This window comes from Juglans microcarpa x Juglans regia, chromosome 5D (genome assembly GCF_004785595.1).
Source record: "Juglans microcarpa x Juglans regia isolate MS1-56 chromosome 5D, Jm3101_v1.0, whole genome shotgun sequence".
NCBI classification, from domain to species: Eukaryota; Viridiplantae; Streptophyta; class Magnoliopsida; order Fagales; family Juglandaceae; genus Juglans; species Juglans microcarpa x Juglans regia.
Genome location: NC_054602.1, coordinates 10,123,621 through 10,141,070, shown reverse-complemented (window position 1 = coordinate 10,141,070; position 17,450 = coordinate 10,123,621). Strand labels below are relative to the sequence as shown.

The window sequence follows — 17,450 nt, the reverse complement described above, 5'->3', positions numbered from 1 at the left end:
TTCTAGTTGATTGTTCCCAACACTCACTTAGAGAGATGTGTAGTCTAGATGATGTCACATCATGTATACAAAATAGATATTCCAAATAATAACTTCTATCTATATTTATTCTATATATTAATTACCGTAGACGAACGCAAGTATAGAACTAATTACTAGTAACTACCTCTTCAAGAGCTCGTCTTTTTTGGGGAGAAGATTAATTACGTGCAAATGGTGGTTTAGTTCGATGACTTTACCATCTCTGTATTCATGAATTCTCTGACATTTTCAATTTTGAGAGGATTTATATATGGACTGACTCTCTCTCTCCCCTCTTTTGTTTTTTTTTTTTTTTCCGTCAAAGTACACAATGATTTCAAAAAGATTGTTTGAAACTATGACAATGATGTGTGATGTAAAATTTTTTAAATATAATTATTCTAAAATCAATTACTTAACTCTTTAAGCTAGCATGCCAAATCATACTGCCAATTGCTAAAAAAGATTTAGAATGAAATAGTTTGGGGTCAAGCATAAAAAAGATAAAAAATTATATTCATTATTATTTTTCTCGTCATCAACTCATAATCATTTCATGATGTGGCATTAGATGATAGGTTGATAAGTAAAATGTAATAAATAGTCTTTAATAATTTATTATCAGATCATAAAATAATAAGAATATAATGAGAAAAAGTAGGACTGTTGATCTGGATTCTGGCCTAGGAATCTGGATATATCAGGATCGAAACCTGGATTTCAAATTCGGGCCGGAATCTAGACCGGGTTAGCTCGGATGAATCCAGATTTTAAACCCAGAACCTTTTTTTGTTTTTTGTTTTTTTACGGTTTGAATTTTTTGATATTTTGATGTTTTTCAGTTTACTTAATAAGCATTGGGGCCAACATTTATCCTGGCTCTTCAATATCGAATTCCAACAGACCTTCCCCCTCCTCTCAAGAATACGTGGTGATCGGCAAGTTGACATTTGTGCTCAGAGTAATAAAAAAAATAAAAATAATATTCACTGCAATATTTTAAACGAATTAACTTTATCTACTTGAGTTCTTGTTACAGCTTGGTTTTATGGTTTTTACTTGATCATGTGCTACGGAATATACGAGCAAGGAGGAAGGAAATTAATTTACGCCACCATTCCCACCACCAGCCCACAAATCTCATGTCAACATAAAACTCCATCATGCGCATGCACCGTGGTCAACGATACGATACGGTATTCAAAATAACAGAATATATGACTCGTAGTTCCAAAATCTGCATGACCATTGACCACATAGCACCCTGCACGTTGCATATTCATATACATACATACATGGACGTCACGCACACATATATGGATAACAGCGGCTCTTCATTTTTCTTAAGAAAATTGCAAATCCAAAATCCAAAACCCTACATTAGCTTCCTTGACTACGTGCATATTAACAGCACTGGAAGTACTACAATTGTCGGGCACAAATTTTCTTTTGTTTGTTTCTCGTGTCTTTACCAAGAACAAAGTTTTAGCGCCGTTCGGAGTTTGAATTGAATTAAACTCGATTCAATTTAATTTAATTTTAAGTTGAGTCTAATATTTAAATATTCAACTATTAAATCATTAAATTCATTTTAACTTAAAACCTCTTTACACGCTGAACCCATAACCTTTTTCAACTCAACATCTTTTTACATACAGAATTCATAACTTTTTTCAACTTTTTATAAATACATCTAAACTAATTTTAACATCTAAATACATCTAAACTTATTTTAAAAGAATCCCACAAAATTTATTCTACCAGCTCAATTTATTACTATTCGTAAATAATTTAATTAATCTCAAATCATTTCAACGTTCATACGGCCCCAGTGAGACAGAAGAAACATACGAAAGAACGAACCTTTATGGAAGTCCACTTTGCTGAAGTGGTTAAATTTTTTTTAAGTCTTTCCATTAAAAAATAAAAATATATTCATAATAAAGCAGACTACCAAAAGGGAAAAACGCTCCAAATAAAAGTAGACACGGAAGAAAAGGCCTAGGACAAAAAAAAAAAAAAAAAAGCATGGAAGAAAGATCCAAATAAAATTAGATTCAGGGATATTATATATGCATAAATAAACGTTTGTCGGATAAGAGCATTAGCATTAAATTATACATCTATATATGCATCTATATATTTACATAATATGATCATAAATTAAGCTGCATTAAATTATACATATCTAAAAATTTACATAACTATGAATAATATTTTTACAAATTTAAAAATTCACTGTTTACTCTCTCAATCTTATTTTATTATTTTTTTTCTCTCTCCTCCTCCTCTCTCTCTCCACCAACGGATAAGATTTTAGGAAAAAAAAATTTAGTAAGTGCTAAATGATAGAATTTGCAGTGATGCTAATTGCAAAATAATAATGAAAAAAAAATTTGGAAAAAATGAATAATAATAAAATAATAATATTTATTATTATTTGGCTCAAAAATACATAATCCAATGTGAGAATTTTTCTTGATATGCAAAATAAATTTCCATAAGATATGATTTTGCATATGCATATTGTTATGATCTTGAGGATTAAATGTTTAACCAAATTAGTATCCAACAACTTTAGAACTTTTGGATTAAAATGTCTTAATAATTGGCATCAGAGCAAGGACCAAATCACGGGTTCAAATCACGGAGGGGACGACCTATAAGCTGGATTAAAATATCTTAGTACTTTGTATATGCATAATGTTAAGTCATTGAATAATGATAGATGAGTGAATCTGCCAAAAGGGTAAGAGCTACCACCTGATCAATGTCAATAGAGTGGGCCGTCGTGGACGTTGGATTCTGAAGCGTGGTGAAATATTATGATCTTGAGGATTAAAGGTTTAATCAAATTAGTATTCAACAACCTTAAGACTTTTGGATCAGTGGTTGGGTCTTTAACAATTCGTATTAGAGCAGGAACCATATCATGGGTTCAAGTCATGGAAGGGACGACCTATAAGTTGGATTAAAATATCTTAATACTTTGTATGGACATAATGTTAAGTTATTGAATAATGATAGATAAGTGAAGTTGCTAAAAGGAAAATAGCTACTACCGGGCCAGTGTTTATAGAGTGAGCCACCGTGAACTTTAGATTTAGAAACATGATGAAATGTTATGATCATGAGAATTAAAAATTTAATCAAATTAATATCTAATAATTCTAAAACTTTTCGATTAATAATTGTGTTTTTTAACACATATAGAGAAACCAATATTTATACTTTAGAGCCAAAAACTCACCTCGAGGTCCTAGGACCTAGACACCTAGTCCTTGTCCTCATAGTTCGGGCCCACCCATCCTCGTCAACACTCGATCAGAACAGGTCCTGATCATCCGCCACTGAACCACCATCGCCACACCAAATTCAACCTTAATCGCATCCTCAGAGCACTCAGCGGGCACACCAAACTGGAACGTTCATGAACCCCAAATCGATCTCCTCCCTCGAGCACATCAATCGAGCATCTCCGGAGACCGGACTTTGAGGTACCTGATCAGTGATTCGGTCGTAACTTCGGAGGCGGCTGCTTTTGGCGGTGCGCCACCTACTCAAGCGAGTGAATTGCAGCATTCGGATCGAAGAGCGTAGATAAGGTTCATAGTCTAGGAAAATGGAGCCACGTGGTCGGGGAAAGGCATCCTGGTTAGGAATCTCCTGGTCGCCGGTGAAGACCTCCATTTTTAAGGGTTCAAGAGCTTCGGTGAAATGAGGTCAGTGGCCGTAAAACGAAGGTGAAAAAAAAAAATCACCCCTAAAAAGATAACTGTAGCACTGTGAGCCGTACGTGTGTGGAAGTAAAACTGTAAAATCCTGCGGATTACCTTTTGTTTGAAGGTATTCACGGCGGGAGTAACGTTACTTATTACTAATTTATACTATCGTGACATTACAAGGTATTGTGACAACTTATTAAAAAAATTAAAAAAATATATATTTAAAAAAAATAATATAAGAAAATAAAAGGATAAAAATTAAATTATTAAAATATTTTAATTTTTTATATTTATATTTTTAATGTTTTTAATAAATTACATGATGTGCGGCAATAAAATGAGTGATATAAATGAACGGCATAATAACATTAATTTGTATCTTAAGCTGACGTGTCGCCATGGGCAAAGTCCCGAAGTAAAGTTTGGAGCAAGTTCTTGTTTTTAGTTTTAGATTTAAAAAAAAGGAAGAAATTCAGATTCTTTTTTAATTGTTATTAAGGAATATGATAGGAAAATGCGGGGTTTCGTTTAATATACGAAATTATCAATAGTCAAAAGGCCACTACCGGCTTGTACAGTTACACGTTCTACGACCTTTTTTTTAAAATTTTTTTCTTGAATTAACATATTTCAGTCGTGTATGATCTTGCATGGTATTTTCTCTGAAAAATCACAAGGAATCCATTTGAAGAATAGACGGAAAAATAAATAATGAAAAATCAAAACATATAAGAAATCAATTATAGGTTATTTACTTATTCAATTATATATAGCGTACGTATGTTTGATTCCATGGTTTATATTTTTATTTATTTTTAATGTGCAATCATTTAATGACATGTCATAAATATTATTTATGAACAAATTATGGTTAATAAGATTATGATCAATAAAATCTTTTATATATTCTTAGCATCAATATCCGTGCACACATTTAAGAATGGATTTACCTTTAATATTCTCTCTTTTTATTTAGTTAAAAAGGAAACAGATCAGATGATAATATATATATATATATATATATATATATATATATATTGGAATATTAATTGAAGTGAAAAAACAAGGGCATGTTATAAGTACACACGACTTACTGAAAAATAAGTCTAGAAATTCTGGGAACGTAAACGTGAATTCCCTTGTTGAATTCAAAGGGACGGTAAGAGCATAATCAAAGTCCGAGGCCCTGAAAGCAAGGGGTACTTCATACGTATATGTGGACTTAAATTAAAGAAAAGATACTGCGGCTGAGAAGGAAAGTGTGTGGATTCGCGATATTATAAGCTGTGTTTCCTCGCAAAACTAGCGCGCCCAAGCCGCAACAAAAACGTTGGCCGGATTAATAGACCTAGGACCAGGTGGGTCGACTTACGTAGTGTCGGAGCCATGTCGGAGTCTGGGACGCAGCAGGTGTTTGGTGAAACGGAAAGTTCCCTACTAACTGCGGTGAATGATGAGTTTGGAGGGGTAATTGTGGAAATGGCGCCCCAGCAGCACCCCATGGACGCTGCTGCCTTCGGCTCTGTGCTTAGAGCTTCCATTTATCATTGGAGAGAGCAGGTGATTTTTCATTTTCCCCGACTTATCTATCATATTGCATGGTTAGAGAGCAGGTGATTTTTCATTTTCCCTGACTTATCTATCATATTGCATGGTTGTTCAAAAAAAGAAAAGAAATGATATGTAAGTAGGTATTGAAGAAATTTATGAGTCTACCTCATTTCATAAAACTGGTTTTACAAGAGAATATTGTTCATTCATTATAAATATGCTCAAGATCTCGTCCACAGGCAATGCGAGATTATTCCTGATCAACACCATTCCCTCACATGCATGCCAATATTTTTTTCTGATTCTTGTTATTAAATAAGTAGTATGGATCCTCATTTGTCCTGTGATGTACAGGCTCTGATATCATGATAAAATTTATGAGCCTAACTCATCTCATAAAATCGGTTCTACAAGAGATAGATGATTGTTTATTCGTTATAAACATACCTAAGACCTTGTCTACAGACAATATAAAATTATTCCTCAACACGTATCATATACACAATGATTATTATCTACGTTTATGATTTGAGGGAGGCACGTACGTCAATTATCCTAACAATGGTTGTGTTTGTTTAATATTTGCATTATATATATATATATATATGATTTATATGATTGTTGTTTTGGACGTGTTTCACCGCCACTACCTCACGATCACCTGCAACCAAAGTGTAGAAAGTACGAGGGTCCAAGGGAACTCCTCCGATGCCTAAGTCAGTAATTTGTGGATAATAATGATAATAACAATAATTCCATCCTCTTGCTTACCTGAGTTTTTCCTTTATATAGAGTTTTGTGATCTCTCTTTGTTCACGCATGGACGATGGTTATCCTTTATTCAAATTCAAATTTAGAGATGTAGGACGAAAATGGGCTCCTCGGTTATGATGTGGGCTTTAGACGTTACTAAGGGCCCAGGCTCATCTCGAGGCTAACCGGTTGGGATATTCCCTCCAGTTATCTCGCAAAGTCTTATTGTACATGGCGTGATGGGACTTAACCATTGGGTTTTGTTTCGTTCTTCTAGGCGTGTCAGAACGTTGCTTCGTTTCCTCTCCTAGGGCACGTCAACCGTCACTTCATTTCAACTTTTATTTATTGCCCATTTTCCATTTTCTTTTAATTATTCTGTTAGGTTTCTTGCTTTTCACTCATTTCTCTGAGTTCTTACATTTCTTTTTCCTTTCCAAGTTCTTTGCCTTTATGCGATTTCTTTCAATCCTTCCATGGCTTCCTTTTTCTTCCAAGGATAAAGCTGTAGTTGCTCTAGACTCTTCTCCACCCAGCAACTCTCCTCGTTGTTGCTTCGTTGACTTCCATTTTCGTGGGTTCCCGCTGGTCTTCCGTCGTCACCCCGTGAGAGTTGGAAAATGCTCGAGATAATTTCAACATCCTTGACTCCGTTGAGTTGAAAGCCCCAGCTCCCAACTGAAAACCTATCGACGCCAAAGGTATGGTTGTCACTCTTGCAAGGGTGGTGACCTACTTCCTTCGCCGGCAGGAGGAGATACAAAATTGGTACCTCCCAAAAAAAGAGTGGGACCAAGTTGAGCTCTTCTTAAGAATTGTCGAGAAAAACTATCCCCCCCCCCTCCCCCAAGGAAGGTGGGAGCACCAAGGTGGCCACCTCTCGGGAAGAACTAAGTGTTATGAATCCACTACCCATTTCTTTGGATGACGTTAATTTGCAGGCCGAGAACGACCTTGATAGTATATTTGCTGCTGAGGCGGCCACTGAAGCTACTGCACAGCCTTCAATGGCTCTGATTGATGATTCCTGGTAGTAATGTGATGATATTCCAGTGGAAGAGGACATTTTTGTTTTGAACACAGTTCTTCTTACAACACCACCTCCTGCTTCTGCGAGCTTCCCGCCCTTTGAAACTCCCACGCCTCTACTGACTTCGTCTCCATCAATTGTTTTTGTGCCTTTTGACGCTCCCTTGGATCTTCCTCGATTGGAGGGGCGAAGAGGGTAGTGCTCAAGAGTTAGTTGTGGCACTTAGTTCCCCCTTACCTCAATGACTTCAGGTGGGGTTACTTCATATTTGCCATTTATTTTTCTAGCCCTCTCCCTCACCAGTGGCAGCAGGGTTTCAATTCTTTCGCCGTCTTTTAGTGTATCTCCTCGAGAAAGCGACGAAGCCTCTTTGAAAACTCCTGAGGAGGGTCTCGAGATCGATGAGGCTGTACCCCGCCAAGATGAAATTGGTGAGATAGGGAAGGCCAAAAACTACATGATTCCTCCTATTGAACCATCTGTTTGCCGCCCTTTGTTTGCCGTTACTGAAGCCACCTTTCCACAGGGGGACTTTGCTAATGTCTCCTCGCTAGCTGTCAACCCGAGAGGCTCTTCTAGCTCCCATCCTATGGCTTCCCCAGCCTCCCAACCTACTCGCCAAGAAGAGGTTATCAATGCCTTTGTTCAACAGTTTGGTAGTGTTTTTGTGCCCGTAATGTTACATTCTCCTTAATGCCTTGGTCAATAATTTCGAAGAATATATTTTTAATCCTTCTCTCTCTCTCTCTCTCTCTCTCTCTCTCTTTCTCTTTCTCTCTCTCTCGGGGGTTGATCAACTTGCTGCTGACTTGGTGGATGATTGGATGCATTTGGAGGGCGAGAAGAATCAATTGGCTAACGAGTTGGCTCTTATTGAGGCTCACTCCCATTATTTTGATGATGACTTGGCTGCTCTTCACGCCCAAGTTGCTTCACTCCAGAAAGAGCTGGCAACTTCCTTTACAGATGCAGACCACTACTGTTAGGAGGTGGTATCAATTGGGAAGGAACGTGATCACCTTGCTACTTGCCTGAATGAAGCAGAGGGAGTTATTCGAGAGAGGGACAACTTAGTTGCCCCAGTAGAAGCCTTTAAGAAAGAACGCGATGGGTTGGTTGCTCAGGTGGAGCGTGTTTTGAAGGAACGTGATAGCTTCACGGCTAGCCTTGATCGTGCGAACTCAGAAATCGAATGATTGGCTAAGTCCAAATCCGAATATGCTTCTCGCTTGGCCTCTCTTGGTGAAGAAAAAAGGGAGTTGCTTATAAAGCTGGGGGTGGCTGAAGGGATGAAAGCTGAAGCCGAGAAGCACTTGGCCGAGGTGAAGGGCCTTTTCAAAGATAGCGACCGTCAATACCTCTAGCTTGACTAAGTTGTTAAATCTGCCAAGAAAACTATTTTTATCTTGGAGCGCAAGTTGGCTGAGATGGGATCCGCTTTCGAGAGCTCTCAGAATGACCCTAATCGAGTCTTCCCTCAGTTGGCTGCTGCCCCCAAGATTCGAACACGAGCCTAGGGTATAGGCTTCAAGTTGGGGGTAAAACAACTTTGTGAGCTTCTTCTTTGGGAACTCGCCACAAACCTGCATACTTTGGGCTAGGAGTCTATTTGGGCTAGTGAGGTTGCCCTTCATTTCTGTGACTCCATTGGTCGAGCTGAGATGTCTGACTCTTTCTGCCGCCTATCTTAATGCCTGCTCAATTTGAAGTTTTCTCATTCCCCTCGGGATTTGCTTTTGATTTTTGTTTTTTTATCATTGTAAATGACTGAACTTTTAAAGTCGTTTTTTAGGCCTTTGAACTCTGTTCGTTTGACTGTGAAGTTCATTATGATATCAACTCATGCTATTCATACCTTGTGTATTATCCTTTATGTTGTTCTTGTTTATGAGTGGTGTGTCACCCACCAAGAGGAGTTTCTCTTGACCACATCGCTTGTGGGCGAGAAGGTGCTAATGGCAGAGTCATTCGACCATTTTAACCTTTTAAGTTTTTATGCTTTTGGGAGAGTTCATCAACCATGTCGCCTCTTGGCACGAAGGTATTTAAAGGGAGAGTTCCTCGACCGTTTCATCCTTTTAAGTTTGTAGGCTCGTGGGAGAGTTCCTCGACCGCGTCGCCTTTTGGCGCGAAGGTATTTAACAGGAGAGTTTCTCGACTATTTTATCCTTTTAAGTTTTTAGGTTCATGGGAGAGTTCCTCAACCACAACGCCTTTTGGTGTGAAGGTGTTTAACTGGAGAGTTCTTCAACCGTTTTTACCTTTTCAGTTTTTAGACTCGTGGGAGAGTTTCTTGACCACAGATGACGCCAACTATTTTGGACGTGTTTCATCGCCACCACCTCACGATTACCTACAACTAAAGTGTAGAAGTACGTGGGTCCAAGGGAATGCATCCGATGCCTAAATCAGTCATTTGTGGATAATAATGATAATAACAATAATTCCATCCTCTTGCTTACCTGAGATTTTCCTTTATATAAAGTTTCGTGATCTCTCTTTGTTCCCGCGTAGACAATAATTATCCTTTATTCAAATTCAAATTTAGAGATGAAGATCTATTTCTTAGCAAATTCGAATAATAACCTCTTTTATATTTTACCATTGACTGGATAGCTATCACATCGGTAGCTAGCTTATCCAATCGTTATTGGTCTTGGGCTGGTTTCATAGGTACTGGGCTGGGCTCCTCATTTATGATTTGGGCTTTAGACATTACTAAGGGCCCAGCTCATCTTAAGGCTAATTGGTTGAGATATCCTCTCCAATTGTTATAACTCATGCTGATGGGTTTTCAGCTGTTTTCGGAAGGTGAATACATACTTATATATATATATGTGTGTATATATGTATATAGAATATATAGAATAATGCTTAGTCCACTAATGGATTTTTTTTATATTATTATTTTTTATTTAATAATTAAAGAAGTATTTTTTAATAAAATTATTATTTTTTAAATGTTAAAGGATATAAAAAAATGTATAAAAAAAAAAGAAAAAGAAAAAGAGAGAGCATTTGGCCTTATCGATAGCATAGGGATGGATTCATGTAGCATCACTCTGATAAATATATATATATATATATATATATATTTATTTATTTTACTTCCTTTTACGTGCGTGCGCACATGGTTAGAAATCTTCTTAATCAGTGTAGTAGTAATGATGCTTGCTTAGGATATTTAATATAAATTAATGAAATGAAATATTATAGAATTAATCACCCTACGTGCGTTTATCTTCAAAACTAAAAAAGAGATAAACTTAATTATTAATTGATTTATAATATGTTGGGTTTTGCTCCTTTGTGTGAATCTCACATCGGTGAGAGAAAAATAAGGAAGAGGTCTCATGGCCTATAAAAAAGAGGCTTAGCCTTTTAGTTAATTATACCAAGTCATAAGCTTAATTAGTAACTTGTGACTCTAAGAAAATTTTTCTATTAGTCTTTTTTTGTAAAAAGAAAAGAGGTGAGAGTTAAAGTTTTACTAGTATGGAAGCTTTGTGAATGTCATTTGAGGTGAGAAGAAAAATTGTATGATTGTAATAATTTTTTATATAGTGTATTTTCTTCTCTAAATTTAGTGATTTTTTTCTTTTTTTGAAATTTTCACGTAAATTCTTGTGTTGTTATTATTTTTCTATTTTTCTTCATATTTAACCAAAAAATAAATCCTGAAAATAAATTTAGGAGGTTTAAATTCCTAGCATAATATTATTGTATATCATGACATTCTATTTCTTGGTGTCTGTATTTTTTTTTTCCCCAGCCGGTGCTTTCTGATTATCTCCTCGTCTTCATATTTGGGTTATTTGCAAAGCCAACTTCATCACGCGCGTGTATTAAGAAACATTCCTCATTCTTGTTGTGTAAATTAATTTATTGTTTTTTTTTTTGTTAAATGTAGGGGAAGAAGGGAGTTTGGTTGAAATTACCCATTGAGCTAGTCAATCTAGTCGAACCTGCTGTTAAGGTGATTTCCAAACCCCCGCTCGCCGGGTGAAAAGTTTTTTTTTTTTTTTCATTAAAGTTTGGAGTACTTTTGATACCTCAGAGCTGACCGCCGGGAAGAAAGGGTTGAGGTGTACGTGACCGATTATTCATGCTGATATTTTGTCCATTGATTACCTTAATTACATCGGTCATTATACTCTTGTACGTACGTGCAGGTAGGATTCTGGTACCACCACGCGGAGCCGACATACTTGATGCTCGCATATTGGATTCCAGGTGGAGTACATACTCTTCCTGCGAATGCCAGCCACCGAGTGAGTATTGGTGCATTTATTATGAACGACAAAAAAGAGGTATATAATTCGGAATATGATAAGGTTATTATTTTTTTACTATTTTTTTTATTATTTTTTTTGTATTTGATTAATTTTTTATTTTATTTAATATTTAAAAAAAGTGAATATTAATAAAATTATATATTTTTTTAAATTTTTTCTTAATATTTAAAGATGTTAAAAAAATATTTAAAAATAATAATAAAAATAAATATATTATAAATAATAAATAATAAAAAAATAATAATCCTACCACTACCCATATAATTCACCATAAATTTTACATCGCCATCGATATTTAATGCTTTATAGCTATCGTACTGTTGATGCGTTACTAATATCGAATTCCAAACCACCTGCATGAATGCATTGTAGATCTTTGCATGTTCAGGACGTAAGTGTCCTCACGATAGGAGAAAGAATCAAATCATTTTCGAGTGTACGGAGATGGTCAAGTCTCGATAACATAGCTTGAAGCCCACCGAGATGGTACGGAATGGCGGTATTCATACGTTTATCTATAACAAAGAATAAAAAATAAATATAAAACATATAAATAAAGATAAAGATAAATATTTACATAATTTGGCACAAGACTTAGTTTATAGGTTATTTGGAGGCAAATTTATTATAATTGGAGTATTTTACAGTCATTCATTATCTCTTGTAACTCACAATACAAATAGAGTCTGAACTTCTTTAACCCAGAGAAGTTACAGATAAGGTTTCTCGTCTGGAGGACGAAGTAGCTCTCTCTCTCTCTCTTAGTGGGGTCGCCATTCTTTTAGTCGACTTGATCGAGACCTTGTCAGTGGTAGGTAAAGAATCGACTTTATGTCACTTCAAGTCACTTGTCCCTATTTTCTGTTGAGCTTCCTTCATGGACTAGATCTGGAGTATTATATGGGGCTTGGGATATTTATCCCCTTTAGTGTGCTTGCAATTCTTAAGGTCGACTTGCTCAATAAGAAGACCTTGAGCATCTGCAAGTCAAGTCTTGATAGAGATAATCCTGCAGAATCCTGTAGAAAAATAAAATATGGGGGTTGGTCTTTGGCTTCCTATTTGTTTGCGCAAAGTAATGGAGATCTCCGAGTGCGGAGTTTTGGCTTGGAGAATTGAGCGGGAGACGACTTGACCGTGTAAGGTGCGAGTACGTAACTCAGCTTGGAGAACTAGGCAGGAGATAACTCAACTACATAAGGTGTGAGTGCAGAGCTTGACTTGAAAAATTAGGCGGGAGATGACTCGACCGCACAAGGTGCGAGCACAAAGCTCTGCTTAGGTGCCAACTTTTTTTCTAATAATCGAATGCTTAGATGGTTGCGCATGACCGTTTGTAAGCAAAGAGTGTGTATTCTAGAAAAGGTCGGAGCATCTGCGGGTGGTCAACAGTTGCTTCACCGGCCCATTGAATTGTACATGCATAGTAGGTAAAACCATATGTGCGCCGTGTGGCTCCGTGCATAGCCGCACACGTTGCATGTGTGGCTGGGCTACAAGGCCGGGCAATTGTGGCCATGTGAGGTTCATGGTGGGCAAAAGGATGCTCATCGTGAATCATGGCAGGCGTTGTGCTCGCCATGTGTGGTAGTTGAGTGGAAGGTGATGTGCATCCTTGGCCCTTCGCTTGCGCTGCCTAGGGCAAGGGAATTCATGTTGTTGAGGGATGCCCCTTGGTGGCTGAGGACTTGTGGTCAGGCAACTAGTGGTGAGGAATGAACTGTGGCTTGGTGACTCTTACAGATGAGCAGCTTGTGATTGAGGGGCTCTTTGGCGAGGAGGCACACTGGTAGCAAGCTCACATTGGCAAGGAAGCCTATGGTGGCAAGATTAAGAAACTTCTATGGTGAGGAGTTACACCGGCTGCGTGCATGGTGGGATAGCTGCCAACCTAGGTGTTGGTGAGATCCTTTAAGCGGGCAAGGTAGCTTGCCCGCCGAGCATGTGGTGGCGAGATGGTTGCCTGCCCTTGTGCATGGCGGTAAGATGGTCGAGTAGACCGCTGAGGTCGAGGAAATTGTTGTTGCCCGCCATAGGATTGGGTGAGGACTTGCTGTCAGTGGGGAGGACTCTGTGGGCAAAAAGCTGGTTACTAGGGAAGTTGTGGTTAAGAAGCTTGTGGCTAAGGAACTCACTATGCGAGCTTGGGTGACAGTGGTGGAGAGTGTGCCCAAGGGACACCTCGATGGTGCAAAAATCGCAAGCGGTCTTGGCGGGGGCTGGTGGTGGCCTTGCTAGCTCACATGCGCCATTAGAAGAGGCCCCCTTTGGACGCACGTTGACGTGCATTTGTTGCATGTACTGTGCATGGCCTTCATGATTAGGAACTACTTTAGTGGCGATAGAAGATGCCAGTGATCCGAGCTGCCGCTTGTACCTTACTAGGCTCACGGTGGTGGGAGTTGGTCTTTGTGGGCCTTAAGACACTGCACAATGTGTTTTTAGGCCAGATGGTCTACATAGGTATTGTCCGTCCTCTCGGAGTGGTGGCTGGACGACATATGGAGCCGTTAGTGATGATGGTGGTGAACTCTCATTGTCGTGGGGTTCCTGGGTGCACGATGACGTGCACCCATTGTGTGTTGTGCATGGCATTGTGCATGCCATGCACTGTCGGACTATGGTCTATCTGTACTGTGCTCTTTGAGTGCACAATGCACGTCTGGTGTTGGGTTCTCGCCTTTCTTGTTTTTCCAACAGCAATATTAATAAAAATAAGAGATGGAAAGTAGAGAACACTTACTTGAGAGGAATTTTATTTGCTCGTTTGGGGAAGATTTCGTATGTCGAAAAATCATCAGTCTCCCACTTCTAGTACAGAGAATAATTGAATCCTATAGACGTCGTCAACTGTTAAGGACTTAAATCTCCCCACAGGTGGGAATGGGAGAAAGAGTCATTCACAAGTGCACAGAGATGCTCTAGGTCTCGATAAAGTGGTCTAAAACCCAGGGAGGTGGTTCGGAAGGTAGTATGATGTCCGTACGTACATTTATAACAATGAATAGAAAATAAATGCAGGAAATGTAAATAGAAAGGGAAACACACATATTTATGTGGTTCGGCACATGACTTACATCCACAGGTCTTTTTGGGGCAAATCTACTATAATGGGAGTATTTACAGTCATCCACATTCTTTTGTAACTCATGGTGCAAATGGTGTTTGAACCCCTTTAATCCAAAGAAGTTAAATATGGAGTTTCTTGTCTAGAGGTTGAAAAAGCCCCCCCCCCCCCCCCCCCCCCCCCCCCCCCCCCCCCCCCCCTCTTCTCCTTTCGTTGGGTTGCCCCATTCTTTCAGTTGACCTGATCCCTTTTATTGATTCCTATCAGTGGTAGGTGAAGAATCGACTTCATGTCACTTCAAGTCGCCCATCCCCCTTTCTGTCTGGCTTCCCTGACTGATCTTTTTCCCTCTAACACTTTGCTTTTTCTTTCTTTACTTGTCTCATTCTTGTCTCTTCCTTGTCACTTTTTACTTCCAATGATGATCGCTCCCTCATGGACTGAGCCTAGAGTATTATATTGGGCTTGAGATATTTATCCCCTTCATTGCATTTAATACTTTCAATCCTAGTACACATCTTAATTTCTATGCTCTTTTCTCCCGAAGCTTCATCAATTCTTCCCATTCAATGCGTTTGATCAGTTGCTTCTCATTTTTCTAATCACCTTGTTTAGAGAATCGAATTCGATTTGATTATTCGGCCGACCTGCATCATAGTGCATCTAGCTTTGCCGAATGGATCTTCTCTAGTAAATATATTCAAGATCTCTATTGTACAATGATAAATGAAAGATTATGAGATACTGTAATAAGCATATTGTAATGGATTTCTCCTTCTCAAATGTCGTGGATGTAGGCATTATATCTCTATTTACTTTCTCTACGCTTATTTTCCTTTCACTGCTATAAATGTATGTACTGACACCGTACAGCCGTATCAGACCACTGTTAAGGGCACTAGACTACGCCGATCGATGTCTGAATCATTACAACGAATCGAAAATGACTCTTTCTCTCATTCCGACCAATTATGCGATTTTTCATATACATTAACAGATCTGATTATTCGGCCGGCCTGCATCACAGTCCATCTAGTTCCGGCTGTTAACTTTTGACTTTTCATTTCGATTAATGTTATGGCTATGCCACGAATGATCAAAGGCAACGCGCCTGGCCTCTCATCCATAAATTCTAACTTTTCAGATCTAGCAAGTCGTTTTTCCCACTTAAAAAATTGTTATCTTTGGTTCCAACTCCAATCATCTTTCATTGGATCTCATTATTTGAAGTCATAAACACTAGTTTCTATGTCTCTCTCTCTCTCTGGCACTTTCGCGCATTCTCGATCCTCGTTTCCGTCCATTCTTTAGTACAGTTTTCACTTTTCAGATTTTGGCAACCACCTATAGATGGCTTCTCAGCAGATTTGAGACCCCTGTATACTTTATACCTGCTTTACGTACTTCATTACAGAAAATTACATAGTTAGCGAGTCTGGTGTCTCAAATTTCTGGTTTTCAACTGGTACGGCCTGTAGGTGCTAGTGGTCCAAGAAAAGAATGGGGCTTTCCCGGGGACAGAAGTCTGGAAGTTCCCCAAAGGAGCTGTCGATGAGGTGAGTACTCAGGCATCAGGCTAAGCTCTCCCTCTTACATGTAAATTGTAAGCTATGCATTGTGTATAGTCTCCTTATTCAACTTTATCATTGCCGAAGGGGGAAGATATCTTTGCAACCGCAGTGAGAGAAGTTAAAGAAGAGACTGGAGTAAGTGATCATGAATTTGTTGTGGGCTTGTATATTTTGATTAAATTTGAGTTATTACCAATGCCTGTTGTTTTAGCCATTTATTTTATTGATGTGATTTTATTTCCAAAATTTGTGGGACTTCTACTCTCGACTTCATCAGGTCGACTCAGAATTTGTTGAAGTACTAGCATTCAGGTATCATATTTGCTTCAGATCAGATAATTTGAAAAAATTCGTGTTGCTACCATGTATATGATTTTTGTTCTTTTTTTTTTTTAATCTCTAAAGCTTAATTATAATTGTATGCTTCTAGTAGCTTTCTGGAATTAACTAGAATACTGAGTAGTACTTTTCCTTGAAAAAATTTACAGACAAAGCCACAAGTTCTTCTTTGAGAAGTCGGATTTATTCTTTATTTGCATGATGAGACCCCTTTCCTTTGACATCCAGAAACAGGAATCAGAGATACATGCAGCTGAGGTAATTATTTTTTTGAGCATCAGAAAGATATTGATCTATTTTTCAGTACTTGACCTGCATGTGGATGTATCTTTTCTTATACGTAAGGAAATGCTTCAGCTAATGTTGTTTAAACAGATTGTATCGTTGTGTATATTTAACAAATAAAAGAGTGAAAATATATAATGAGACCCATGCAGTTGCATCGTCTGCTGTAACCAACAAATTAAATTAATTTGCCTCACACATTAATCATAATTGCCTGCAGTGGATGCCATTCGAGGAATATGCAGCACAGCCATTCGTCCAAAGAGAAGAGCTTATGAAGTATATAAACAGTATATTTTTGGAAAAGATTGATAGCACGTATTCTGGGTTTTCTCCGGTGCCAATAACATCAAGTTTTTCTGATGAAAAGAGCTATTTGTATTTTAATACATCGAGGCCTTAATAGGGAGTACTAATGCATGTGTCCATCAGCCTGCCGCCCTTGGAATTACAGTACTTTTACTCGCGTATTGATTTTTACAATTTTATAGATATAAGCATTTTTTATCATAATTTTGAAGATTAATGCTACTGTAAAGAATACCACCAGCTAAACAAGTAGTAAACCTGCTGTTTATGATAGTCTTTCTTTCTGGAATAAGATCAGAAAGCTGAAATGTTTGTTGTTTTATACTAACGTATAAACGAAAAAAGATTTCTCAAACAGATTCTGTCCAATTCGAGAAGCTTTAATTCATGTTTTGTTAACTTCTTTATGTTCGATGAGTAAGCTAGCCATGAAATTTATGTACCATTTGGATCTCTTTAGATAGGCAAATGGGCTCGACACGAATGATCATGAGTGTGAGCAAA

At 37.9% G+C, this 17,450-nt stretch overlaps 1 protein-coding gene across 1 annotated transcript; it reads left to right on the top strand.

Annotated features, from left to right (window-relative positions):
- The first annotated feature begins 5,035 nt into the window (after positions 1 to 5,035).
- On the top strand, positions 5,036 to 17,222 carry LOC121264164 (nudix hydrolase 2-like). Its single transcript, XM_041167240.1, has 8 exons — positions 5,036 to 5,306; positions 10,991 to 11,056; positions 11,253 to 11,390; positions 15,921 to 15,998; positions 16,098 to 16,148; positions 16,291 to 16,325; positions 16,502 to 16,610; positions 16,858 to 17,222. The coding sequence occupies exons 1-8, from the start codon at positions 5,133 to 5,135 to the stop codon at positions 17,038 to 17,040; spliced, it is 834 nt and encodes a 277-aa protein (XP_041023174.1). The 5' UTR covers positions 5,036 to 5,132; the 3' UTR covers positions 17,041 to 17,222.
- Positions 17,223 to 17,450: the final 228 nt, after the last annotated feature.

Excerpts from the sequence above, each read along its gene's own strand:
- LOC121264164 (XM_041167240.1), top strand. The coding sequence starts at position 5,133 with ATGTCGGAGTCTGGGACGCAGCAGGTGTTTGGTGAAACGGAAAGTTCC. Across the intron at positions 15,999-16,097 it reads CCAAAGGAGCTGTCGATGAG|GGGGAAGATATCTTTGCAAC; the intron begins GTGAGTACTCAG and ends TCATTGCCGAAG. Across the intron at positions 16,149-16,290 it reads AAGTTAAAGAAGAGACTGGA|GTCGACTCAGAATTTGTTGA; the intron begins GTAAGTGATCAT and ends CGACTTCATCAG.